A 27,718-nucleotide genomic window follows, 5' to 3' on the forward strand; every position below is an offset into this window, starting at 1 on the left:
CCGGCCAGCCACGGCAAGTTGAATTCCCTTACACTCTTGGCTGCAGTAGAGGCGTGTGTGTTTTCTCTGATATTTTTGTTTCCCTTTACTGTTTTCTACCTGCTGCTGATGAAGCCACAACAAACTCTTGACCATTCAATCTCGCGCATTCAATGCATGATGCTACTACGTCACCGCCCATAGGCTGTCAGATTGTATTTTATGAGATATTTACTTTCCATTTTATTTTGAGATATTTTCCTGTTTCATTTACATTTTAGTCATTTAGCAGACGCTCTTATCCAGAGCGACTTAGTTAGTGAGTGCATACATTTTTCATATAAACTAATCCTGTGCCATATGAAAAACTTCAGTCAGCTATTTTAGACTTTTGTTTTGAACCACTGTTGTGCTCCCTTCCCTGACATGCAGATGACCCATGTCATCTGTATGACCCTAAACAGTGTTAGTCCACTGAGCTAAGGCTGGCAATTAGGCATTCAGGTCATAGGCATGGTTACTTTTTATGCTAAAGAACTTCACATAAGCACTTCTGCTACAGTAGTATCCTGCCAAGAGGTCTTGACCTGTGGCACAGGTGATACACAAAGTTTGCAGGGGGCAGATCAAGGGGTTGAGTTTGAATAAGGGGGTACTCATTGGACTTGGCTAAGTGTCAGTCTGACACAATTGTAATTAGTAGTGTACGTTTCCTTTACTGTCAAGATCACCTCAACCCTGAACTGTCAATCGATTGAATTACCACCACGCTCCACCCATTGACCAAATCAATGACCTGACTCACACAGTAACTGGGACCAATATTGAAGCATCTTATAATTAGTCTACTAAAAATGAGTTCTGTCAAATTGGAACAAATCACACCATCAAGTAGCCCACTATTAAACAGAAGGACATATTTAGAAACATCCAATAAATGAAACATTCTATCTTATGTCTTTTAGTGTGAGGAATATGGACAGCACAGATTCATTTCTTTTCTGCTAACGTGGACGATTTTGCTGCCGTTTATCACTCAGACGAGAGAGCAGCTCCGCTAGATGAATTGGAGACTGAATAGACATGGAGAAGGCTGGCTGCCGTGCTGGAATGATGGGTATGCACGCCACGAAGGGGAGTGCATGGTACAAAACTGCCCGTGGATTATGCTGACGCTCGGCACATCCCTCTTCTGCAGTCTATGCCTAATCAATCTGAAGTTAGAGAAGGGAGAGGGGGTAAAGATCTGGCCTAACAGGGAGAATCATCTTTACAGCACGACAGGCATTTACGCATCAGAAGTAGGCCCAGGCCTTTTATGAGTCACAATAATTTTTTGGGGTCCATTTACAAACTCTATATTGTAAGACTAATGTAAACAAGTGATGTAAACAAATCTAAAATAAACTATACATGATCAATAACTAATGAGCTAATCCATATTTTGTATCTAGTTCACTACTGTATTTTCCTCTTTATAGCCTGTTTGTTCTGTGAATGTGTGTTTCTTTCTTCAGTGCCGGAATATGTGACTTGACTTCTTTCAATTTGTAAGCAGGAGATGCCCTCTCTCTTTCTCATCCCACAAGCACCCAGCCTTATTTTCATCTAAATAAGAATCGATCTCTTGCCGTCCACCACCCTCCCTCCGTGACTCCCCAGCGCTCACGGTCACAACCCCACTTTTCTCCCACTCCTCCTGTCCTTTCTCTCATTCTCACCATGCAACCCCCCCCATGCAAGAACAGCCCACATAAAATACATGTTTGTAAAACAGCAATAAATAAAATCAAATATCATGGTGATTTGACTCAGTTGGTGCAGGACACCATTTCTTATTTGGTGGTCAGAATTTGAGCCCTTCTGATTCCTTTTACACAGTTTCTTAAATCTGAAATTTTTTCTTAGAAATCAGACATCACACTGTTCATGCAAGTGTAACCCTATTTACTGTTAAACTTTTATCTCTGAGGGAACATTCCTCATCGACTTCGGGGCCAGGTTCAGTTGTTAATGTTTCTCCCGGTAAGAGGAAGAGGAAAGACACAACCATATAGCATGAAAGATGGTGAGAGAAGACTTAAGAGGTGATAGTGAGAGTGAATGAGATTGAAAAACGGAAGAAGGGGGGTTGTGAAACACTTGGCATAATGTCAGGCCTTCGTTCTGCGTCAGTGACCCTGTGAGAGGAGAGGGAGGGAGTCACTATGAGGTGGGGGAGGGGCTTCCTCGCTGATGGACAGAGGAATAAACATAGCAGTGCTGGAGGAGAGAAAAGAGGATTGAATCTCTAGACAAAACAGAAAAGTTTGGGGGATAAGAAAGGGACAGGGAGTAAAGTATTATACATATGATACAAGGGTGTGTGTTGTGAGAACGAACAAGTTGTGTGTAAAGAGAATTCTTCCCCTTGTTACACACTGAAACCAAGAGATGTTTCAAAAGGAGTTGGGATGGAATAACAGTTCATATTTCTTTGTTTATGAAGGGTTAAAATCAAATACAGGATTGGACCTGGTTTTAAACCAACTGATTCAATGGTCAGAAAGGACAAGACAAATTCAGATAATTACTGCTAATAATAATAATAATAATAATAATGTAAAAATCATACAGAAGAACATTTAAAAAAGAAAAACAGACAAGAATGTTCAGGAAAAGAAAGGAAAGCTGGTATCTTACAAATTAGCCCCAAAAGACATCCACTGCAGGTGAATATTTTCTACATCTTTTACTGTAGGTGAATATTCATAAACTACTTAAATAAAAGTGCTAGCTGTGCCACTAGAGATCCTGGTTCGAATCCAGGCTCTGTCGTAGCCGGCCGTGACCGGGAGACCCATGGGGAGGCGCACAATTGGCCCAGCGTCGTCCAGGGTAGGGGAGGGAAAGGCCGGCAGGGATGTAGCTCAGTTGGTAGAGCATGGTGTTTGCAACGCCAGGGTTGTGGGTTCGATTCCCACGGGGGGCCAGTATGAAAAATAAAAAAAATAAAAAAAACGTGTGCACTCACTAACTGTAAGTCACTCTGGATAAGAGCGTCTGCTAAATGACTAAAATGTAAAGGGCGATATCGCCCTCTGGTGGCCAACAGCATACATTCTGTAGGGAGAGCGAGGCCTCCGTCCCAAATGGCACCCTATAATAATATAATATAACCTATATAGAGTCATATTTTTGACCAGGGCCCATAGCACTCTGGTCAAAAGTAGTGCACTATATAAGGAATAGGGTGCCATTTGGGAGGACCCCATAGTATAGTGGTGGAATATAATTAGAATAGATAGAAAGTTATGGCAGAAATAATCCACATTTATCCCATGAAGGAAGATACCAGACTATTATTTACAAACACAACCACACAAGGCACCACAGAGAACAGCTAAGTCAGGGAGCCATGGATACAGAGTTAAGACATGACATCAATACCGGAGACACCCAAGAAAAAACCAGACTGATCTTTCTCCTATTGGTCATTAATTGAGCGAACCTGGACGAGACCAAAGGTAACAATACAATCTGTGCTATTAAAATGTGTGTTTTGCCCTGCTTGTACAAAGCCAGAATTCAGTCTGATTCGTTTTTTCTTTTTTGCCATGAAAAATCAAGTATGGTAGTATCCTGACACTGAATTGTGACAACCCTAAGAAAGAGGTACTAGGATGATACGGTGGATGATGCGTTGGTTGATACAGAGGATAGGGGTCCTGCCAGTAGATCCCTGACCGGGTCAGAGGGGAGATCCTGGAATCCCCCATCAGCCGCTGATGGGAGGAGATATCATAGGATGTAGACACTTAATACATGATCATAACAAATACAGTGCAGAGCCACATTGTTATGTTACAGCCTTATTCTAAAATTGATTAAATTGTTTTTCCCCCCTCACCAATCTACACAATACCCCATAATGACAAAGCAAAAACAGGTTTAGACATTTTTGCACATTTATAAAAATAAACAAAATGAAATGAAATGACATTAACATAAGTATTCAGACCCTTTACTCAGTACTTTGTTGAAGCACGTTTGGCAGTGATTACAGCCTCAAGTCTTCTTGGGTATGACGCTACAAACTTGGCACATATGTAGTAGGGGAGTTTCTCCCATTCTTCTCTGCAGATCCTCTCAAGCTCTGTCAGGTTGGATGGGGAGCGTCGCTGCACAGCTATTTTCAGGTCTCTCCAGAGATGTTAGATCAGGTTCAAGTCCGGGCTCTGGCTGGGCCACTCAAGGACATTCAGAGACTTGTCCCGAAGCCACTCCTGCGTTGTCTTGGCTATGTGCTTAGGGTCGTTATCCTGTTGGAAGGTGTACCTTCGCCCCGGTCTGAGGTCCTGAGTGCTCTGGAGCAGGTTTTCATCAAGGATCTCTCTGTACTTTGCTTCGTTCATGTTTCCCTCGATCCTGACTAGTCTCCCAGTCCCTGCCGCTGAAAAACATCCCCACAGCATGATGCTGCCACCACGCTTCACCGTAGGGATGGTGCCAGGTTTCCTCCAGACATGACGCTTGGCATTCAGGCCAAAGAGTTCAATCTTGGTTTCATCAGACCAGAGAATCTTGTTTCTCATGGTCTAAGAGTCTTTAGGTGCCTTTTGGCAAACTCAAAGCGGGCTGTCATATGCCTTTTCCGTCTGGCCACTACAATAAAGGCCTGATTGGTGGTGCTGCAGAGATGGTTGTCCTTCTGGAAGGTTCTCCCATCTCCACAGAGGAACTCTGGAGCTCTGTCAGAGTGACCATATGGTTCTTGGTCACCTCCCTGACAAGGCCCTTCTCCCCCGATTGCTCAGTTTGCCTGGGCGGCCAGCTCTAGGAAGAGTCTTGGTGGTTCCAAACTTCTTCCATTTAAGAATGATGGAGGCCACTGTGTTCTTGGGGACCTTCAATACTGCAGAAATGTTTTGGTACCCTTTCCCAGATCTGTGCCTCGACACAATCCTGTATCGGAGCTCTACGGACAATTCCTTCGATCTCATGGCTTAGTTTTTGCTCTGACCTGCACTGTCAACTGTGGGACCTTTATATAGACAGGTGTGTGCCTTTCCAAATCATGTCCAATCAATTGAATTTAGCACAGGTGGACTCCAATCAAGTTGTAGAAACATCAAGGATGATCAATGGAAACAGGATGAACCTGAGCTAAATTTCGAGTCTCATAGCAAAGGGTCTGAATAATGTAAATCAGATATTTTGTTTTTCAATTTGAATACAATTTCAAAAATCCTGTTTTCGCTTTGTCATTATGGGGTATTGTGCGTAAATATACTTTTTAGAATAAGACTAACGTAACAAAATGTGGGTCTGAATACTTTCCAAATACACTGTACATTAAAACACAACAAAGATAATATACTCAAACACAATTAACATGATTTTCCTGTTTTTAAATATTTCCACTATGAGGTCAAAATAACACTGAAATAGTTAAAATTATGATAACACCCTTCTTGTAAGAGCTGTTTGAAAAGCCAGGAATTTCAGCCCGTTCAGGTGGGATGGAACTTTTGGCCCACATCATGACTTCACAAGGTGATCTGCTTATAACAGACCAATGACTGTTCATCTGGGTAAGGAGGTGGGCTTTAAACCATCCTATCAGGGCTGTGTATGTAAATATCTTCAAATTTGCTTCCTTACACCCACACGATCAGATTGAGCATTTCAACAGCCCAGTCTGGGCTCTGGGATTTAAATAATTCACAGTGATGATTTAAAAATAAAAATAAAGAGTGCATGGGGGCTTTAATATAAGAAAATAGTGTTCAGCAGGGAGAAAACGCTTTGAAACAGAATGAAAGGGGAAGGTACTACCTAAATCTAAACAGATTTTAATTTCCTGTTGCAAACGTTCTGCTACGTTCTGCCCTACTGAACACGACCCTGAGAACCACTACACCCATCCATCCAGTAAGATATGTCCTTACCCAATCTCCTGCTTGTCTCCTTCACCAGTAGCTGACACTGTTCCTGTATGGACAGCAGCTCCCTGACCATCTTACACTGGGTGTCCATCTATGGAGGAACATAGCCGTTTTTTAATTACATGTAGAGCTAGCAAACCACATTTTAAGAGGGTGATGTGAGCGTTTCACAACTTGAACAGTAATAAAACGCCGGCCTTCGATATGTGCCCATCTTCAACAAAAGCCAGGGCCTCTCCGTGGTTGAGGCAAATAAACGCTCGGGCTATGGCTGGGCGATATGGCCAAAATATCACACACAATATTTTAAAATTGTTTTATTGTATTTTAGGTTTTTGAATAATGCAATTTCTAAACATGCTTTATGAGTAGTGCATGACTCTAGCAACACATACATTCTAAGTGTTTTAATGGGGCTTTCTCCATTCTGATTGTTTTATACTGTTCAATCAAACCTTTGTTTGTCAGTGTTTCCCAGTGGACCCTAATTAGCTTTTTTACTTGATGTAGCTAAAATATTAATGTGTTGCCTATTCCTCTCTGATTTAGAAGATACTGTTCTACAAACAACATGTTGATCTAGGCCTACACCATCACTGGTATCAGGCTGTATTAGCTAGCTACGTTTAGCTAGCTGGCTAGCTTGCCAGCTGATTAGCATCAGCGACTAACACGATTTATTTTCGCCACAACTCGCTAAAAAAAGCCAAACTAGCTGTTTGCAGACACTAAGATACAGCAACTAATAGTGTAATTATAGACCGCTTGTTGATTTATATTAAGAAGCTAAATGGAAAGCAGCATCGTTGTCACCAACATCTTGTTGCACCTGCAGTGTTGACCATGCAGACTGTCACTGCGAGTGAACGGCTAGTATTTGAACTTGTGACACGCGGTAGAGCAAAGATTGCTCTCCTTGAGCGACAATGGGCTGGGTGTGTGTGGAAGGAGAGAGAAGACTCAAGTAGAAAACGGAGTAAACTATAAAAACGGACATTAAACACGCCGGAGTAGAGTAACTTTTAAACAAACCCAACATTTAAATACTGTTATACAAATGTAAGCTAAAGACCCAAACCAGTCCGTGCATAAATACCAGTATATAGACAAATACAGTATACCGCCCAGCCCTAGCTCGGGCTATTAATGGACGTTTTATGTTAGATACATAAAGGGTGTGATAAATGAATTGCTTTACCCTAAAGGCAAGTATGGACACTGTTCACAGACACATTAGCTGTCCAATTATTTCTTGCACTGCAGCTACCATCTTTTACTTTCTGAGCATGGGACATGACACTGATGGGGTGAATCTTCAAATGTTCAATTACTTGTAGGTTCCCACTGACATAAATGTTTGACTAAGTGAAAATGTGACTTAAATGGAAGTTAAGATATGCCCAATATAATATTTTCATAAACACCACAGGGCTTTTTCCTGGACACATAAAGCCAAATCCTGGACTGCAAAAATTATTTCAACAGAGATTCTCCATTGAGCTTGCTTTTTAGTCAAGGACTAGGCCAAATCTGTGTCCAAGAAACCGTCCCCAAGTAGTTTAATACTAGTTTGTCCGTCTTACCACCATGTCCATGGTGGACAGTATGGGTTGCTGTCTGCAGAGCAGGCTGTGGTAATCAGGTTTGTTCTGGATGAGCTGGCTCTGTGAGGACTGGGCCAGGCAGCTAGGGTCTAACGTCACCCCCTTCTCCTGGCCCTGCTCCACTCGCCTGTAAAGGGAAAGAGAAGATATACTGACACAGTTACACTAGGCAAAAACCATGGTCCTAAAATGGGCTGTAGCCAACTCTTGTATCGTTACCATGCCATACTGTACAATGAACAAACACAGTTCTTGGCTAAAGCCCAAATAGGACTGGAGCACCAGGCATATGAGAAGAAAAATCACTTTATTGACAACCTGAAACTTGGAGCATGGGGAGTGCGGAACGAGAGTGGGCGAGTGCGGAACGAGAGTGGGCGAGTGCGGAACGAGAGTGGGCGAGTGCGGAACGAGAGTGGGCGAGTGCGGAACGAGAGTGGGCGAGTGCATGTCATTTGTATGTGTGTGAATGTGCTCACCTGGCCAATTCTTCAGCTTTACTCCGGTGCTTGTCTAACAGGGACTCCCATGATGCACTCTCAGCCTGCAGCCTGAATCACACAGGCGGGATAAAAATATACAATCTTTATTCATTGCAGGCACGCACACACACACACACACACACTGACGGGGAAGTCAGTTACCTGTGTATAGCCTTCCTGGTCTGCTCCATGGTATTCTGCATTGCAGTGTCACTAGCGAGAAAGAGAGACAGTCAAAAAGGAAGCCATAACTGATGACTGAATGAATACAGAAAGGGCTGAACTAGAAATAAAGGACCATACAGAAGAATGACAGCCCTTTTTCTCTAGGGCTGTGCCGATACCAGTATCGCAATATTTTTTCCATTGCAAAAATGAAAACATGAATCATGCCAAACTCTTTGGTCCTTTAAAAACCTGCTGTATGTGAAATATTATGTGCTGTAGCTTGGGGGAAACATGTAACTCTGGATGACAACATGATGCTGCTTGTTTCCAACATTAGGGTTGTTTTCCTAAAGAAGTTGAATCCGCTTCGGGTTTTGTTTCCTTGCCATGATACTGACGAGTATCGCGATACTGGTATCGTCCCATATTAAAAGGGTGAGGAAAAAGTCAGTGCTGGAATAGAAAGGGCAAAATAGACTGTTCAGGAAAAAGCTAAGTATGTTTGTTTACGGACGCGTGTTAAGTCAGTGAACAAAATGAGGTTGAGGGCTGTGACTAGAGACAGCATTACCTGGCTGTGCTAGTGGGAGGTTGCTGACACGGAGGCTCACTGCGTAGGTCTTTGGCAAGGCAACACCACCCCTTCTGTACAGCCTCCACTGAAACAGGGAAGAGAACGGTAGTAACGAATTATGTTAACACTATCAGACAACACTTATGCCTAGTGCACTGCACACAGCTTGAGCTCCATTAAAAAAATACAACACCGAACCAGTAGGGGGCAGAGGTAAACATTGGTTGTTTTTTTGCCGGATGTTACAATCCAAAACCCCTACTTATTTGATAGACGTACAAGGATCCTACCAACCTTGTGTCTGAAGTGACTCTAAACTGGCGTTGGGTGTCGTGCTCAGTGAGTCTTGTAACTTCTCGACTGCCAGCTGGAGACAAAGAGGAGTGAAAGTCAGCTAAATTGTCAGCCAGGATCACATAGATGTTGAAATAACCTACAGGTTGAAGTTAACCTGACCTTCAAAACACACACACCCTAGTGAATTCTAATCACTTAAACGTACCCTCATAGAGGCCTCCATCAGTTTCTCCAGCCTCTCCTCCTCTGGTAGGGATTGGCTGATTGACCTGCATAGAGCTGGATGAGAGGCATTTAGACAGAAGCTTGGCGTTTACAGGTTACAAGAGAACATTTTGTAAATCACTTAGCCTTAATTGTGCCTCCTTCCCTTACTGCCATTCACTGTTGTTTAGGGTCAACCTGGGATAGGTGGCTGACTCTAGCCATAGCTCGGGAAGAGTATATGTTTAACGGCTCAAGACGTAGTAAACAATACTCTCTATCCGACCGGACGCTCTGGCTAGAGTGTCACCCATCCCAGACACCACAACCAATGTTTAATAGTGGTCCTCTGTAGCTCAGCTGGTAGAGCACGGCGCTTGTAACGCCAAGGTAGTGGGTTCGATCCCCGGGACCACCCATACACAAAAAAAAATGTATGCACGCATGACTGTAAGTCGCTTTGGATAAAAGCGTCTGCTAAATGGCATATTATATTATTTATTATTATTAATATATTGAAAAATAAGGGTTTCGGGTCTCACTCTGGGAGGTGTTGGGGAGGGCAGGGAGAGAGCGTCGGCCCCTGGTTGACCTCCTCCAGGATTTCCTTTGCGTGCTGCTGGGGCTCAATGACCGACCCTCTGTTAGAACACACCCCTCTGGGTCCCTTCCCTGCCCCTCTTCTCCAGAACACGGCTCCAGAGCTGGCTCCATCTGTACTTCTGTTGTTTCTGACATCTGGGTGTTGGTGGTGGTGGAGGCAGGAGTGTGTCTGCGGGGAGATTTGGGGTGAGGAGCTGCTGGGCTTGGACTCCCAGGGCAAAGTCTTTTGAGTCCCTGCTGAGGGTTTTCTTCTTGGTGGACCTTGATCAACAGACAAAATGAGAGTGGGCTTTTAGATCATTCGTATGTTATCGTCAGTGGTATGCTAACTTCATCAGCTTGCTACCATTTTATTAAGGTTATGAATATTATAGTGGCCCTTATGTGCAACCAAAAACGCCTAGACCACAACACAATCAGCTGTTGAGTGTCTTACCTTCTTCTTGTGTTCAGCAGAGCTGTCGCAGCTGCTGATGACATCAATAGAAAAAGAGGTAGAGAAAGATCAACACAACCACGTGAGCATTGTTTATGTTCAAATGGCTAGTTAGCTGTCTATCAACGTGGATATCACTAGGACAACTTTAAAATAGGCGTATTATTGCCGGTGTTAGCTAGCTAACGTTAGTAGCTAACGTTAGCCAGGCAGTGACGGAGGTTAACGTTAGCAAGCTCCTCCAGTCCTTTGATGGAAAACTCAATATGACCCACTGAGATAGCACGTTAATTCCACCCAATTCTTCACAGCAAAGCAGTGAACTTCAGAAAAACTTTCAGTAACGTTATTAACTAAAAAGATACAAACCTTTCCGATTGCTTTCCAGAATTCATATCCGCCATTTTTCTTTTTAAAAATCTGCCCGCGCACAAACAAAGTCGGCCACTCCCATTTACAGATATGCATGTCTGGAAATGTAGTGTTGAGCGACGTGGACCCTAGCAGCATCTTTGGACTACTTAGGCTCTAGCTACCATTTCGTTTTTTTGGGGGGGGCGAGTTGCGTTCTACTCCTCTCAAGATAACAACCAGATGGTTACCATAATTCAGTTTTTGAAACAACCAATCGTTTTTAGCACAGTTTGGCGCCAAATGGAATCTGAGGTGGGCCCTGTTATTATATTGAACAAAAATCTAAACGCAACATGCAACAATTTCAAAGATTTTACTAAGTTACGGTTCATATAAGAAAATCAGTCAATTTAAATAAATAAATTAGGCCCTAATCTATGGATTTCTCATGACTGGGAATACAGCATCTGTTGGTCACAATATTTTCACAATATTTTAAAAAAGATGGCGCTGACAGACATGGAAGCTCTGCTTCTAGCTCCTAAGCAACTTTGTAGACAAGCATTTCGCTACACCCGCAATAACATCTGCTAAATATGTGTATGCGACCAATAAAATGTGATTTGACACCTTTAAAAAAAAAGAAAATGGGCCTCAGAATGGGCTTCAGGATCTTGTCACAGTTTCTCTGTGCATTAAAATTGTCATAGATCATATGGTAGAGAAATTAACATTACATTCTCTGGCAATAGCTCTGGTGGACATTCCTGCAGTCACCATGCCAATTGCAAGCTCCCTCAAAACTTGAGACATCTGTGGCATTGTGTTGTGTGACAAAACTGCACATTTTAGTGTGGCCTTTTGTCCCCACACAAGGTGCACCTGTGTAATGATCATGCTGTTTAATGAGCTTCTAGATATGCCACACCTGTCAGGTGGATGGATAATCTTGGCAAAGGAGAAATGCTCACTAACAGGGATGTAAACAAATGTGTGCACATTTTAGAGAAATAAGCTTTTTGTGCTTATGGAACATTTCTGGGATCTTTTATTTCAGTTCATGAAACATGGGACCAACACTTTACGTTTATATTTTTGTTCAGTGTATATAGATCTATTGGTGGTACATACCACAGTCATCATGACATCATCCCACCTCTGTTGCCAGTGTAGTAATCTCATCACCAAAATCAACTACTAGATTTTAATCTGTCACAATAGATTGCCAGTGTAGCAAGCCAGGGTGCACCAGAAAATGTTACATTTTAGTCATTTAGCAGATGCTCTTATCCAGAACAACTTAAGAGTAGTGAGTGCATACATTTTCATAATGGTCCCCCGTGGGAATCGAACCCACAACCCTGGCATTGTGAGTGCCATGCTCTACCAAGTGAGCTACACGGGACTTAAAGTCCTCTCAAACACAAACATCAAGCAAAATGATCTGAAGGCTTTTCTTGTGGCCTCTCAACTTGACTTCCAGTTACAATGTTTACATGTATGCAGCTCACTCATCACCTTAAAAATATATGTTCAACCCCTATGTAGGTGTAGTAGGCAGTGTACTGCATAGGTAAATTGAACATCACAAAGTAGCACTTGACAAAAAAGCACCACTTGTACTTTTGGATCTTTTATAAGTCTGTAAGAGTTTTATCTTTTTACAAAATGAAGAAGAGAAAACAAAATGGAAAAAAAATCAAACACTTCGCAATTCTCTTGGAGAACGCCCGGTTGTGTGTGCGTTTCACATAGGCCGGCACACAATCTCAAACACCACACAATACTGCTGTTTTCTTGGCCTTCAGTGAGAGAGGGAGGGATAGAGAGAGGGAACGGGAAGGCAAGAGAAGGGGAAGTCTAACTAGACCTGGGTTCCAATAGTATTCATTTTCTTTCAAATACTTTAGCTGCACTTGTTTCAGCTTGCCTGGTGCAACGGAACAGTCCCAAAAGTGCAAACCCTGCTTATCTGGAGCTCCTGGGGCAGGATCAACCAAAACCCTCAAAGTATTCGAAAGGAAGCATATACCATTTGAGCCCAAGTTTATCTCTAGCATAAAAGAAATCGAATTTGAAATACATTAGTGAAGAAGGGGAACAGAGGGACAGAGGGACAGTAGAGAGATGAGGTAACATTTAGGGGTGTGGTGCAGCAGTACTGCGTGTCTGCCTGACATGCCTAGTCCATCTCCTCAGCTGTCTTGTGCGTCACATCAATCTTTTCCTCCCTCCACAAGTCTCCTCAATCCTCTCCCTTTACAGTTTGGTTGCTGAGGGCAGCGGGTTGCTCAGGGCAGCTGTTGACATGGCGATTCAGGAAGGCAGCCTCAGGGTGCCTTTGCCCAGCAGGAACTGCAGAACGCGGTCGACCAGCAGGGCAGCGACAAAGTCAACCACCAGGACCTGGGCGATGATTAGCTTGAACTGCAGGGGAGAAAAAACATAAGAAGTTATAATAATTGATATGTCCTTTTGCACCAGTTAAGCCTAGTCCTGGACTAAAACGCACTTAAATGGAGAACTTCAAAACATATTATTATAAACTTTGTTAACTCATTATAAAGGTTAATACATGCTTATAACAAGTTATAAAGAGTTACATCAAAACAATCACACAAAATGTGTGTTAAAGTACAGATGTTGGATCTTAATTTGACCCGTTTCGTTGCAGGAGGATAATAATCCTGCAGCAGGATGATTTGAACATTTGAAGAAATATTTAGAATCACCACCAGGGGGCAGCTGGAAGCGGTGTTTGTATACAATGCAATAGCGTACCTACAATGTACCTTAGACTGCAGGTTCACTGGGTGCCAGTTCAAGTAGCCTATGCAGGCTATACGCAGGCTACAACACGTATCGTAAGAATTCTTATGTGGATTATAATACATTTACATATTTGTAGGGGGCAGATGTATTTTTCATTAGGGAAAAACAAACAGTAGCCTATTACCGTTTTTCACACCTTTCATTATATGACAATGGATAGGCTAACGGGTAGCCTACAGAATATCGACAAATATAGCCCCACTGGTCCGAATGACTCGAATGCCCCCGTATGGAGAAACAGAGAACTGCGGCTTTTCAGTGAACATAACTAAATTACTATAAATCAAGAGGCTCATTTTTATTTCCTAATGAACAGGACATTTTTCCTGGACAAAAGAGTGATCAAATTAAGATCCGACGTCTGTATAATATATGCTGACCTCTGTTGGTATATCTACAAGAGCAAACTGCTCGTTGAATTCCGGCGAGGATCCTGAGAGAAGGCCCACGATGGCCAGACCTGACAGGGCAATACTCCACAGCAGCGGTCTGTTCTCACTCAGAGACTCCATGAAAGGATGACCCTAGAAAAACACACAGCATTAGTGGAATACACGTGTATTATTCAATGACGGTTAGGATAAGTACTGAAGAGTCTATCCATTGTATAGAAAATGGGCCACATTTTAAATTAGGTATCCCTTATATAGGCTTAACGAAGCATTCATAAGGCCTACATAGAAGCCTCACAAATATTTGATATGCAAAGAAAGGCCTTGTAAAGGGATCATGAAGGCTTTATTAAACCTAAGATATGGAGGAGGAAGAGCAGTACCTTGTAGTTAATGGCAAAGGTAGCCATCTGCATGGCCATAGACATTATGTACACAGTGCTGTTGATGAGACTGGGCTCAAACTCTTTGTACAGGTCCGCAAACCGCTCCGCCCTAAATGATAAAGGACAACAGACACAGAGGATTATGGGATACTCAGACTGGTTGGAAACAGACACTGTCAATAATGTACGGTTAGAACTGTGTGGACGCAAATACAGTATCAACAAGTCTGTAGGTATCTATAGTGTGTGTGTGTGAGCACGTGTGTATGCATGGGTGTGTACCTTGGAGGACTTCTGCTCTGCGCTCCTTTGTACAGGTATACCAGACTACAGAAGTGAACAGCAAACTGCAGCAGCACTGTCAGAACAGTGTACAGGTTGAATATGTTTGGTAAGGGCCGCTCTTTAGACAGAGTCTTCAGGGGCTGGACAGGACAAGAGAAAAGAGGACGACAACTTAAAAAGGGCATATTTCACATATCCCCTGTATGATCCAGTTCCTGGAGCCTTTGGTGCCCTGATCCGCGCTATAAAGCATGTGTGAAACAGAAATGAACCCTGGCTAAAACGTATCCTGGACCTGCGTTTGTAGCGGGTCCAAGATCCAGGACCAGAGTACCACGCGAGTCGCGTGGAACATTTTGCCCGTTGTCAACAAGCTAGCTTGCTAATGTCATGTAGAATGTGCGTCTTGCTAATCGCACCCTGAAACGGTTATTTTCCAAGTCTTGTGAAAGCATAATGTATTTTGTAAAATTCTCACAAACGCTCCAGGAAAACAGACCAGGACACTGAATTTAATGTGAAAACACCCTGAATTGAGTTAAAGACTTGAAATTACACCTGTTAGCACTAGGGTTACATAATAATATAGTTTCCTACCGATCACAACTACATGCATGTAGTAAGTACACACTGGTTCTTTCTCAATACTCTTTCCTCGATTCCTTATGTCCTTTCCTCCTAAAAAAAAATTATGCGGGAAGTGAGGAGAGGATTCAAGAAAAATAAACGCTTCCCTCTGACGTTTTGAGGAGGCAGGGAGGAGAGGACACAAGGGATTGAAGGAGGAAAAACTATCAAGAGAAAGCACTACCATGTTTTTTCCTCCACGTGACCTCTCACCTTTGACCTGGAGATGAAGAGGAAACAGCCGGCCAATAGCAGGCCCTGTAGGGTGGCCTGGAAGTCACTGAACTTGACCCCCTCCAGGTAGAGGACTGACTGGCTGTAGGCCAGCACCAGGGCGTTCAACGCCAGGATCTTAAACATCTGTAGTGTGGTCACCAGCGTACAGCGGCCCTGCTTTATCACGTGGCAGACTGGGGAGGAGGAGAGATGATGAGGAGATGATAATCAGAGAGAGACAGAAAGAGAAAGGGGGAGAGAGAGAGAGATTGCAGGCGTGTGTGTTCATTTGTGTTTGTATACAGTGTGGGTGTAAACAAAAACACACATTTTGTGTTGATTATGTGTGTGTGTTACTCACTGCACTGTATGGAGGACAATTTGGAGGTGAAGGGGGCCGCAATGGAGGCGTCTCCCAGCTTCACTACTTGTATCTGATCTTCTTCCAGCTCCTTTAATACTTGACTGATCCTCTCCTACAACAAAAGAAACATCAAATGGTTAACAACACGCACCCTCCCTACCCCCCACACCCCAACACACACTCACACCACCTTCTGTGCAGCTAGCTGTTCCTCTCTCTGGGCCATGACCCTCTGCCTGGCTGCCCTGGAGGTCAGTTTGACCCCTGAGCTGGTGACCGGAGGTAGGGAGGGTCTGGAGTCTGCTGCTGGGGCCTCCTTCTCTTTGCCCCTCTTCCTCCTTTCAGGCATCCGCTCTGGGGCGTTGGCCAACAGAGCCACACCTTATGGAGGGAAGGGGGGAGAGGGAGAGGGTGGGGAGAGAGAGAGAGAATGGTCACAAAATGACTTCCACATAGCAACATTGTTTCTGATAAGAGGATGGAATAAATGTCCCTACTGACACAAAAAGTTGAATTGAAGGTATCATGGTCTAAGACAGTTGTGTGCGTTAACGTTGCTGAATATTGTGCACAGCTTCGAGTGACCTCACCGATATGGGCGTGTTTGAGTGCTCCGACATCATTGGTCCCGTCTCCGCACATCAATGTTGTATAGCCCAATCCTTTTAGACTAGTGATTACAAACTCCTGCAACACAATAACAATACCCACAGTTAGTACAAAATGACACCGAATAAAACTAGCCTCAAAATGTACCGTCAGTTCTTCAGTGTGTTGGTTGTACACAGAGTGTGCAAAACACTAAGGACGTCTTCCTAATATTGAGTTGCACCCCCCCTTTTGCCCTCAGAAAAGCCTCAATTCGTCAGGGCATGGACTCTACAAGGTGTCGAAAGCACTCCACAGGGTTGCTGGCCCATGTTGACTCCAGTGCTTCCCACAGTTATGACAAGTTGGCTGGATGTCCTTTGGTTGGTGGACCATTCTTGGGATACTTGAGCGTGAAAAACCCAGCAGCGTTGCAGTTCTTGACACAAACCAGTGCCCCTGGCACCTAGTACCATACCCCGTTCAAAGGCACTTAAATATTTTGTCTTGCCCATTTACCCTCTGAATGGCACACATACACAATCCATGTCTCAAGGCTGAAAAATATTTATTTAACCTGCCTCCTCCCCTTCATCTACACTGATTGAAGTGGATTTAACAAGTGACATCAATAAGGGATCAAAGCTTTCACCTGGATTCACCTGGTCAGTCTGTCATGGAAAGAGCAGGTGTTCATAATGTTTTGTACACTCAGTGTATGTGTAGCCTATTTTTTATTATCTAATACATTCATTCATTCATTACAACACCAAAAATCTAGGAAAATATGGACAATTGGAATTGAAAAGTAATCAAATCGAACAAAACTTTGACACGAAAACAGAATTCAGTGACTGTGTCTGAAATGGCACCCTATTTATTCTCTACGGTTCCTGGTCAAAAGTAGTGCACTAGAAATATAATAGGGTGCCTTTTCTGACACAGCTAATGTCTATAAGGAGGCAAGAAGACTGACCTTCTGTTTAGGGCTGACCCGTGCGAACACCCGGACATGGGGCAGGAGGGCGTGGAGCAACCGCGTGTCACAGGTCAATCTGGTTAGCCCCTCCCCCGTCACACACAGATCATACTGATCGACCAATGAGGGGACGGATGGCGGGGGCAGCGGAACACACACACTGCCGTCTATAGACTCCCACTGCCACTCACCTGGAAGGAACAACGGCACAAGTGACCGTATTATAGTGCATTCTTAAAACAGCGACACACTACACCTGAGGTTAAATACATACATATTATGTCAAATAGTCTGAAGTACTTAAGGTGCGCTTGATTTGGTTTGCATATAATTCCATTGTACTGGGGCAAAGTAGATCAAGCGCAGCTCAAGTATAATATGCATTTGACCCAGGTCTGCAACACATGCACTGTCCACTATAGATCCCTTCAGTACAACAATCATATGGCTATATCATCAATGCATTAGTCTGTCGATTAGTCTAATATAGAGCTCTCCGACAATGTTCGCGGAGAGCTACCATCATGTATATTTTCGCTCCAACCCCAGCTGTAACTAACCTGATTCAACTTATCAACCAGCTAATGATTAGAATCAGGTGCACTAAATTAGGGTTGGAGCGAAAACCTACAGGACGGTTTTCGGATCAAGCGTAACTTGTCTCTTAGTGTGCCCTACCCTGGTTGGGTCTGGCCTGCAGTATGAGTGTGTGTTCCTTCTGGATGAAGTGGAGCTCTCTGGCCACATGGCACGCTGTAAGAGGGTTGTCACCTGTTATCATCACCACCTGAGGGAGAGATGGAGGAGAGGAGGGTTGTGAGTGAGCGCGTGCATGGATGTGCCTGATATTATTGTAGTAATTGTAATCTGAACAGAATCCTTATCAATATCGGTGTGTGTGTGTGTCTTTTCCTGCGAGTGAGTCTGTGAATGTGTGTGAGTGCGCGTGTGGTATTCTGAGACAGCCTCCTCACGTGATGCGATGCCTCCTGGATCTCTTTGATGACAGCCTTGCTGTCGGTCTTCAGGGGACACGAGACGACCATGAAGCCGGCGAACTGCAGGTCACACTCCAGAGCATCACGAGTCACCTCCCGCACCTGCACAGAGAGCCACAAAGCAAGACCCTGTCAGCTAACCGCTTGGGTGAGGTTAATCTCGACAACCCAGAACTACGCCACTCTCTCTCAGCTGTGCAGCTGGGTTGTTGAGAGTATTGAAATAGTGTGCCACGTTAACTACGAGGCTTTCGGGAAACTCATCCCCTCACACAGAGCAGGACAGGACAGATAGGGGAGTTAGACTGGACAGATAGGGGAGTTAGCCAGGACAGGGCAGGACAGGTAGGCGAGTTAGGCAGGACAGTTTATTAGGTACACCCATCTAGTACCGGGTCAGACCCCCCTTTGCCTCCAGAACAGCCTGAATTCTTTTGGGAATGGAAATGTTGCTCAATTAGTATCAAGGGACCTAATGTGTGCCAGGAAAACATTCCCCATACCCTTACACCACCAGCCTGTACCGTTGACACCAGCCAGGTTGGGGCCATGGATTCATGCTGCTTTCGCCAAATCCTGACTCTGCCATCAGCATGACGCAACAGGAACCGGGATTCGTCGGACCAGGCAATGTTTTACCACTCCTCAATTGTCCTGTGTTGGTGATGGCGTGCCCACTGGAGCCGCTTCTTCTTGTTTTTAGCTGATAGAAGTGGAACCCGGGGGGGGGTCATCTGCTGCAATAGCCCATCTGTGACAAGGATCAACAAGTTGTGCGTTCCAAGACACCACTATTTTACTGCGCAGCTATTTGTCTGTTTGTGGCCCGCCTGTTAGCTTGCACGATTCTTGCCATTCTCCTTCGACCTCTCTCATCAATTAGTTGTTTTCGACCACAGGACTGCCAGTGACTGAATGTTTTTTGGCTAACAGGGATATTGGGATCCACAGTACTCCACTAATTATCAATTTCTCAACTCAATACTTATTTTATTCCCCAAAAATGTTTTCATTTACTTTTTACATAAGTGCACTGTCATGTAAGCTTTAAAATGGCTACGTTTTCACTCTGCCCCATGGAAAAATGTGTAGAGTTGCAGGATATTAGCTTTAAAACTGCAACAACAAAAATTATCTCTGCCACATGACAAAATGTTTAGAATTGCAGGAAATTTGCTTGAAAACAAAATGTTTTTCTCCGATGCCAACAGGTGGGCCTTCCAGGGCCCGAGACTTGGTTCGTCCAGCCATGCACTGCAGAAGTCATAGTAAAACTCCTTGTACGCTATTATCTCACTCGAGTTGTGTTCTGATTATGAGGGGGTCCCTGATGAATTTGCTATCACAAAAGGGTTCCCCGGCCACAAAAAGTTTGAGAAGCCCTGAGTTAGACAGGACAGGTAGGAGAGTTAGACAGGACAGGTGGAGTTACCTGTTGGTGGCTGAGGTGTCCGATCTCTTTGTAGCCCAAGGCCAGAACCCTGGCCCCTTCTCGGGACATCTCCCTGTGTACCTGGTCATAGCTGGCTGGGCACTCTGAGAACTACAGAAACAAACAAATGGTTCGAACAATGGTATTGACACAAAGAAAGTGTAATAAGCAGGTTACAACTGCAGCAATGACATATCTACTCTACACTGAGATAGTGTACTTGTATGTGAAGTGTAGTACAGTAGACGTGCATTATATTGACCATAAAGATATATTAAATTATACATTAAATGTCAGTGTTCTATTTAATTATATGATATTTACCATGTCCCTGAGTGTCTCTGGCGCTCCTTTGACAGTGGAGACATAGCAGAGGTCAGTGGAGCCCAGTTTCTCATAGGAGGCCAGGACGGACATCCTCTTCAGAGCACTGGCAAAGTGGAACCGCTGGTGGATCTTCAGGCCTGGGGTCTTTATACCGCGAGCAAACACCTTTTCATCTACACCACACAGAGAGAGGGGCAGAAGTATGGTCAGGAGGGTAGACATGATGTAAAAACATGGACACACACACACACTTTCACTTCTGGTGTACAAGGAGGACACAGAGCAAAAAGCCTGAGGTGTACACACACACTACCTTTAGTGAGGGTCCAGTCAGCAGCAGTGAGCATGGCCTTCTCCAGGGGGTCGCCTACCAGCTGTCCGTCGTCAAGGGTAACCAGTGAGTGACAAGTAGCAACCACCCGATGCGTTTCCACTGGGATCTCTGACACAGGCATCACTTCTTTCCCTTCTCTGGAGGAGTTTAGAAAACGTTTACAAACAATGTACAAACTTGCTTCATATTCTTCCAAAGATTTTAATACGATTAAATACTGCTAAAAACATGTCAGTTGCTCTTTAAGTGTCACTCCTCAATATGACAATATTCACAGTATGATACCAGTACATAAGGGCATTGGTGGACACTTTGCTTAACCCAGACCGTTACAATGCATTATGATGCCGTTATGAAGCCTTTAAAACGTCTTAATATCATCAGGGCCAGTCAGTCTGTGGACAAATTGCAACAAAGAAATGTATCATACTGAAAAATCTAAAAGAGAGTGTACCTGAGGCCTGCGACCCCCCGCACCACCAGATGGTCGCTGGTCAAGGTGCCCGTCTTGTCAAAGCAGCACACCTCCACCTTGCCTGCAAACGGGATCCTGAAGGGCTCAGTGCAGAACACATCTATGAAAGGGAGAAGCAAGAAAGGGATGAGTCAAATAGCAGAACAGCGAGGAGGACTAGCACCATTAAGTACTAATAACATATTACTATGACAGTTTCAGAACCCCTTTCAGAACACATACATCCAAATACCCCCCCCCCCCCCCCCCCCCATACACACACACTCTGTTGACTCACAGAGCTTGGCCAGAGCGATGAGGGATGTGTTGACTGCCAGAGACAATTCTATAGGGAGTTCAGGTGGAACCACAGAGGTCAGGATGAGAGTACACTCCAGGAACAACTTATACCGGTTCCTGCTCGGGTCCTTAGTCCCTGCAGGGGAGAGCACACACAACTAACTATAAGCAGTAGTTACACACACAGAGAGAGCTATGCAGTATGTTCATTTTAAAAATGTATGCACACATGCCTGTAAGTTGCTTTGAATAAAAGCATCTGCTAAATGGCATATTGTTATTATTATTATTCATAATAAGAATATACAGTTATACTGTATGTAGTCATGAAAAATCTGCGAACCTCAGGGCCTATTTCAACAACTTGTTTTCTTACATTTTATAAAGGAGGAACTTGTGTCAAGACTGTCAACATGTTCATAAATGTCTTAGTGAGTAAAATAATGTTTCCCTAAATTCTGTCTTGGCTAATAAACTGCAGCCAAGATATAAGCAAACTGTATAATGGAGAAATGCTGTAAGTAGGACCAACTGTGCTTCTGCCTCTGCATTGCTTGTTCCATGGGGTTTTAGACTGGTTATCTGTGAAGAACTTTGTGACAACTGCTGATGTAAAAAGGGCTTTATAAAAGACATTTGATTGATTGATTTCATTGTATTGTTCACTGCATCTCTCACCTTCCACCCACACATAGCCAGCAGCAGCGATGGCGAACACCAGCAGGAAGAGGATGAAGATGAATGTTTCCAAGTTGTTGGCTGTCACCCTCTTCACTCCAAACAGGATGGTCCTGAGCAGTTTACCCTGTAGACAGGCGTGGTCAACAACACTAGGGTTGTATTCATTACTGAACACCGTAGAAAAACATTTTGCAACAGAAAATGAAAACAAGCTGTTCTTATTGGACAAGTTCAGGTAGTCAAGAGTAGCAGCCCCTCACCTGAGATGTATAGAATCCGGTTCTCAACACATAAGCCACACAGCCATTGTCCACAGCTGCAGAAAAAATGAAAAACGAAGAAATCTAACTATTATGATTTGCTCTTAGTGAGACAAGCTAGATACAATCACTGAGGGCAGATTCAATCCATCTATTCTGAGGCCGAGGGAGATAACTGTTGAAACAAAATTGATCTAAAATATAGATTTTAAAAAAAAGATTGATAAGAAAATATACATTTTGAAAGTGCTTTCTAATTATAATTGTTTAATCTCAAAGTGCAAAAACAATGCAGGACATTTTTGCCTTATGACAAGTGAATAACATACTGCATTAGGGTTGGGCGATATTTGGGTAGACCTCTTCTACGATATGCTGCTCCAAATATCGCGTTATCCAATATAATCGTTTTGCGCCATTAATGACTAAATGTTTCCAGACCGTGAAATGTTTGTGCTTATTTACAATATTATAGTCGCATTCTCATTAAATAATCTTAATGTGGTACAAAAATAAGGCTTAGTTAATTCATTTAGACATAATTTTCAACATATTGACACAGCCTAACTGATGAAACTGCAGTTTTGATTTGTACATTTCAAATAGAGTATAGTCTTGCACATCACGATATATCGTCATGCACATCACGATATATCGTCAATGTTAAATATCACGATATTCAATTTAATCATATATCTTCCCAACCCTATACTGCATAGTAGGTAGTAACTGACGTTTGAGTCCTACAGTGGCGCGGAGCGGGGGGCTGTGCTGCACCACCTTGGTCCCACCAGAGATGATGTGGAGGCGGGCATCACCCTGCAGGTCCAGGACCCTCTCTGGGTCCAGATCCTCCACCGGTTCCTAAACACACAACATGGTGGAACTTCAAATTAAAAACACTACTTTTAAGGATTCATGGAGCCTATGATTTCTAAGCATATGATTTTGCTAAATGATTTGTGAAGCATCTATGATATTTTATGCTCATGAAGTCTATGAATGATCTATAGTAACATTCCCATTATTGAACAATATGGTTATCTATATTGTCCAGATAGACTGCATTGTTTTGCATGGTTGTTATCTAGTCTAGTATAGGACATGCTTCCCGTCTGTCTGACCTTCATCTGAGGAACAGACTCTCCCGTCAGCATTGCCTCGTCCACGATGCAGCGCCCTCTCAGCAGCAGCACGTCACATGGAACCAAGTTCTCCTGTGGCGAGCGGCCTGGGGGGAAGAGAAAGACAGACGTACACTGTGTCAAACTGACGTGAGACGGCTGTTCATTGACAACAGCTCAGCGTTCAACACCATAGTACCCTCGAAGCTCATCACTAAGCTAAGGTCCCTGGGACTGAACACCTCCCTCTGCAACTGGATCTTGGACTTCCTGACGGTCCGCCCTTAGGTGGTGAGGGTAGGCGACAACACATCCGCCACGCTGACCCTAAACACGTGGGCCCCTCAGGGGTGCGTGCTTAGTCCCTTCCTGTACTGCCTGTTCACCCATTAAGTTTGCCAACGACACAACGGTGGTATGCCTGATCACCGACGACGATGAGACAGCCTATAGGGAGGAGGTCAGACACCTGGCAGTGTGGTGCCAGGACAACAACCTCTCCCTCAACGTCAGTAAGACAAAGGAGCTAATAGTGGACTACAGGAAACGGCGGACCAAGCACGCCCCCATTCACATCGACGGGGCTGCAGTAGAATGGGTTGAGAGTTCCTCGGTGTCCACATCACTAAGGATCTATCATGGTCCAAACACACCAACAAAGTCATGAAGAGGGAACGACAACGCCTCTTTCCCCTTTAGGAGGCTGAAAAGATTTGGCATGGGCCCTCAGATCCTCAAAAAGCTCTACAGCTGCACCATCGAGAGCATCTTGTCTGGCTGCATCACTACTTGGCATCCGACCGCAAGGCGCTACAGAGGGTAGTGCGTACGGCCCATTACATCACTGGGGCCAAGCTCCTTGCCATCCAGGACCTCTATACCAGGTGGTGTCAGAGGAAGGCGCTAAAAATTGTCAAAGACTCCAGCCATAGACTGTTTTCTCTGCTACCGCACAGCAAGCGGTACCAATGCACCAAGCCTATAACCAACAGGACCCTGAACAGCTTCTACTCCCAAACCATAAGACTTCTAAACAATCAAATGGCTACCCGGACTAGCTGCATTGACCATTTTTTGCACTAACTCTCTTACACTGGACTCTACCCACACACTCACACATACTTACACCCCAACACACACACACACACACACTTTCAAACTCACCACATACGCTGCTGCTACTGTCTATTATCTATCCTGTTGCCTAGTCACTTTACCCCTACCTATATGTACAGTACATAGCTACCTCAATTACCTCGTACCCCTGCACATCGACTTGGTACTGATTACTCCCTGTATATAGCCATATTACTTTCTACTCCCTATATATAGCCATGTTATTTTTACTTCTTATTCACTATGTATTTCTTCCTCTTGTCACTATTTATATTTTACAATTTTGTATCTTATCTTTAACTCTGCATTGTTGGTAATGTACCCCTAAGTAACCATTTCACTGTTAGTCTACACCTGTTGTCTACGAAGCATGTGACAAATAAAACTTGATTTGATTTGAATTTTGACTGGCTGTAGACAGAGGAAATACGGAACTAAATTCTCCTGGGGTGAGTGTCCTGGGGGGAAGACAAAGACATACGCACACTGTGTCAAACTGGCTGGGGCTCTATCTCAATTAGTCTCTCCACGATTCCTTGCATCTCATCTCCTCGCCTCCTTCTCAATAGTATTTGAGGAGAAAGTCCAAGGTCCCTCCGCTTTTTCTCCAATGCATTTAAAAAAGGAGGCGAGGATATTAGATGCATGAAATTGAGGAAAGATGATTTGAGAAAGAGGCTGGTTCTAGATGGAGGAAATACTCTGGAATGGGAAGGGTTAAAAGACAGGAACCTTACCTATTGAGACGATGTCCCCGGGGACTAGTTCATCACTGGACACAGGCCTCCACTTCCTGTTGCGGTAAACCTGTCGGGAAACATGGGCACAAACATGTAAATATCAGAGGCCTGTTTAGTAGGGAGGACACTTTTTTGACACTGAGTAAAACAAGGAGGTACTAGCTACACTTGTTCAATAATAAGAAAACACAAAGATGTTCGTTTTCCATTGCAAAACATTTTACACAGTGTGCCCTACTGAACACAACGCGGACAGATTGATAAAATGGTTAATGCAGCATTTCCCAAACTAGAGGTCGCAAAACTCCTACAATTATGGCTCTAACTTTTGAACGGTATGAGCTATACGCTAAGCTAAGATTCTCAGGAACAAGTATGTATGTATCTTCGGTTTCCCTCTATAATGCTCACAAGCATGACTGATTAGAACCAAGTGGACAGAACCAGGCACCAAATTAGACTGGGGGGGGGAAGAACATCATCATTGAAAGCAATGATGGTGTTCTTTTCTACACAGACAATTATTGGCTGATGATTTTCTGAACGTGCCAACTTCTGATGCATTTCAGTCACTTCAAACCATACTTCCCTCAGATTGAAGTACTGTCAGACTGATTTGCCATAGCTCCAAATCAAAAAGAAACATTAGCTGTTGATCACTTATTTTGTACATGGTGGGGGTCGCAAAAAAGGTTTGATATCAAAATGGGGTCTCAGGCCAAAAAAGCTTGGCAACCCCTGGGAAAATGAGTCGGATCCTATAGTGGGAGTCAGGGACTTCTCTCTACAACTCTAGAATAACAAGGCTCTGGTGAGAATTTGTTGATCTGCACTTAAGTAAGAAGAACATGCACCTGTCCATGTATCATATCATGAAATATCTTATCAAACGACATGATCATTTACGATAAAGATACAGTAGTTCACCTGGATCATGTAGGGTTTGTTCCCCATGCGTCGTATCTCAGACATATTCCTCATCTGCTGTTGTACCAGAGAGGCTTCGAAGGCCACCAGCATGAAGAGAGTGAACACGCTGTAGTACCAGTACTCATCCAGACACCACAGACCCACACAGAACACCTGAGGAGGGGAGAGAGAGAGCATCCATCTGTACACCTGTTGAGCCAAGCCGAGTGGTACTGTGCTGGCCTGGTTGATGCATCGACATCCACCATAGCTGCTAGAACGGTACTGGAAAGCTAGTGTAGTACGGTTCAGGACAGCAAGATAGTGTGAAAAGGGTATTATTATTGAGTCAATACTATCCCCACATGCCCTTAACGAGATCATTTTAGAAAGTGAAAGAAAGAGACTAGAGAGTAATTTTACTACGTGTCATACTACTACTTGACAAAACAACACACAAATACACACGTACACACACACACACACACCTGGAAGACAAAGAAGGGAGCGGTGGCTCTCTCCCTGAAGAGTTCCAGGAAGTCCGGCACCATCATCTCAGCGCGGTTGGTCCCATAGCGCTTCTCGGCAGCACGCAAGTCTGTCTCCTCCTGGTAGCCTCGCCAGGCCTGGAAGAAGCCCATTGGCTGTCGGACGGGGAACGACACAGGGAGGAAACACTTCCTCTCCTTGTTGTCGAAGATGTAGCAGATCTTCTGGAACTCAAAGGACAGGATTCCCTCGCCATTCTCATCCTGAGGAGAGCGCAGGAGAGTGCGATAGAGAGCAAGCGAGTATATGAGTTAAAACACACACACAAAACATTTGCCATCCAAAAAACTGTATAACTGACTAGAATAGAGATGTTAAGAGAGGACCATTCTGACACCATGCATTGCCCACAAGTTTCAACCAGTATACTTGGGTCATGTTCAGCACGGCACACTGTAGCAAAACGTTTTGTAACAGTTACAAACGTTTTCTCCCCATTGAACACAACCCTGGGTTAAGTAAACAAGGTGTAGGCCAGAGGAATAAGGCAAACTCACCCGGTCTCTCTGCAGTGGTACCAGCTCAGCAGAACCATTGTTGGGGGTGGGTATAACCTTAGCCAGGGTGGCCTTGTGTGGGTCTGGCTCCTGTTTATACACATCAATTCACAGCAGGTGAGCAATTAATATACTCTAGCTGACAGACACAGCCTTATAATCAGGTCAAAACTTTCTGAATAAGGGACACGAATCTATTACACATAATTTGAAAATATCCTTGTGTAGAGTATAAAATAATGCTGACTAGAGTGATCACGAATTAAATTGGACAGTGTTAGTTCACACAATCTCCAACACCTAATTCCAAAACAACCGCAGATGATCCCTCCACTTTACCTTGGAGCAGGTGAGCCAACAATGCGCGTGCACGGACCAATAACCAGAGAGCGCTGTGAGGACGTGCGCGATCCCGATGGCGGCGAGAGCTAGTAGGCCTGCCTCTGGGTACTCGGAAGTACCGTACACTCCGAGCCAGACGTACAACCAGCCAGGGTACAGCACGGCTAAAAAAGGTAGAACCGTGCCGTGGAATAGCCGGGGCCTGCGCCGATATAGCGACACCGAGCTAACGTTCTCGTCGTCAGTCTCGGCGCTGTCATGCTGGCTGTTCATAGAGGGGGCCATTTGCAGCTCCCCCAGCCCCTGATTCCCGTCCTCCGAAACCATATTCCCCAGTTTCGTAGCCGCGTTCATTTTC

General features: G+C 44.1%; 2 protein-coding genes across 3 annotated transcripts; both read right to left on the bottom strand.

Annotated features, from left to right (window-relative positions):
• Positions 1–1,909: 1,909 nt before the first annotated feature.
• On the bottom strand, positions 1,910–10,694 carry dsn1 (DSN1 component of MIS12 kinetochore complex). Of its 2 annotated transcripts, none has more exons than XM_084145775.1 (11): positions 10,644–10,694; positions 10,275–10,308; positions 9,778–10,099; positions 9,237–9,310; positions 9,029–9,101; positions 8,732–8,819; positions 8,155–8,205; positions 7,990–8,061; positions 7,490–7,637; positions 5,910–5,997; positions 1,910–3,743 (listed from the first exon to the last, which is right to left on the bottom strand). In XM_084145775.1, exons 1-11 carry the CDS (start codon positions 10,676–10,678, stop codon positions 3,637–3,639), a joined length of 1,092 nt encoding a protein of 363 aa, XP_084001901.1. In that variant the 5' UTR covers positions 10,679–10,694; the 3' UTR covers positions 1,910–3,636. The 2 variants fall into 2 exon arrangements, with proteins under 2 accessions (XP_084001901.1, XP_084001902.1); XM_084145776.1 differs by having other exon boundaries at positions 10,275–10,305; positions 10,644–10,685.
• An 897-nt stretch (positions 10,695–11,591) lies between these two features.
• On the bottom strand, positions 11,592–27,714 carry atp13a1 (ATPase 13A1; the record flags this gene model as incomplete). Its single annotated transcript, XM_084145758.1, has 25 exons — positions 11,592–13,055; positions 13,841–13,984; positions 14,236–14,347; positions 14,521–14,663; positions 15,364–15,560; positions 15,728–15,842; positions 15,921–16,111; positions 16,321–16,417; positions 17,295–17,488; positions 17,976–18,084; positions 18,272–18,397; positions 19,728–19,838; positions 20,052–20,227; positions 20,368–20,525; positions 20,843–20,963; positions 21,141–21,278; positions 21,821–21,947; positions 22,084–22,139; positions 22,818–22,947; positions 23,208–23,314; positions 25,061–25,130; positions 25,991–26,146; positions 26,461–26,724; positions 27,019–27,108; positions 27,358–27,714. The coding sequence occupies 25 exons, from the start codon at positions 27,712–27,714 to the stop codon at positions 12,945–12,947; spliced, it is 3,600 nt and encodes a 1,199-aa protein (XP_084001884.1). The 3' UTR covers positions 11,592–12,944.
• Positions 27,715–27,718: the final 4 nt, after the last annotated feature.

This window comes from Coregonus lavaretus (genome assembly GCF_964263955.1).
Source record: "Coregonus lavaretus genome assembly, chromosome: 28".
Taxonomy (NCBI): Eukaryota; Metazoa; Chordata; class Actinopteri; order Salmoniformes; family Salmonidae; genus Coregonus; species Coregonus lavaretus.

Coding starts and splice junctions, on each gene's coding strand:
- dsn1 (XM_084145775.1), bottom strand. CDS start 10,678: ATGGCGGATATGAATTCTGGAAAGCAATCGGAAAG. Junction 9,311..9,777: donor CCTCCCCAACACCTCCCAGA/GTGAGACCCGAA, acceptor CCTCTCATCCAG/CTCTATGCAGGTCAATCAGC. Junction 5,998..7,489: donor TGTCCACCATGGACATGGTG/GTAAGACGGACA, acceptor GTTCCTCCATAG/ATGGACACCCAGTGTAAGAT.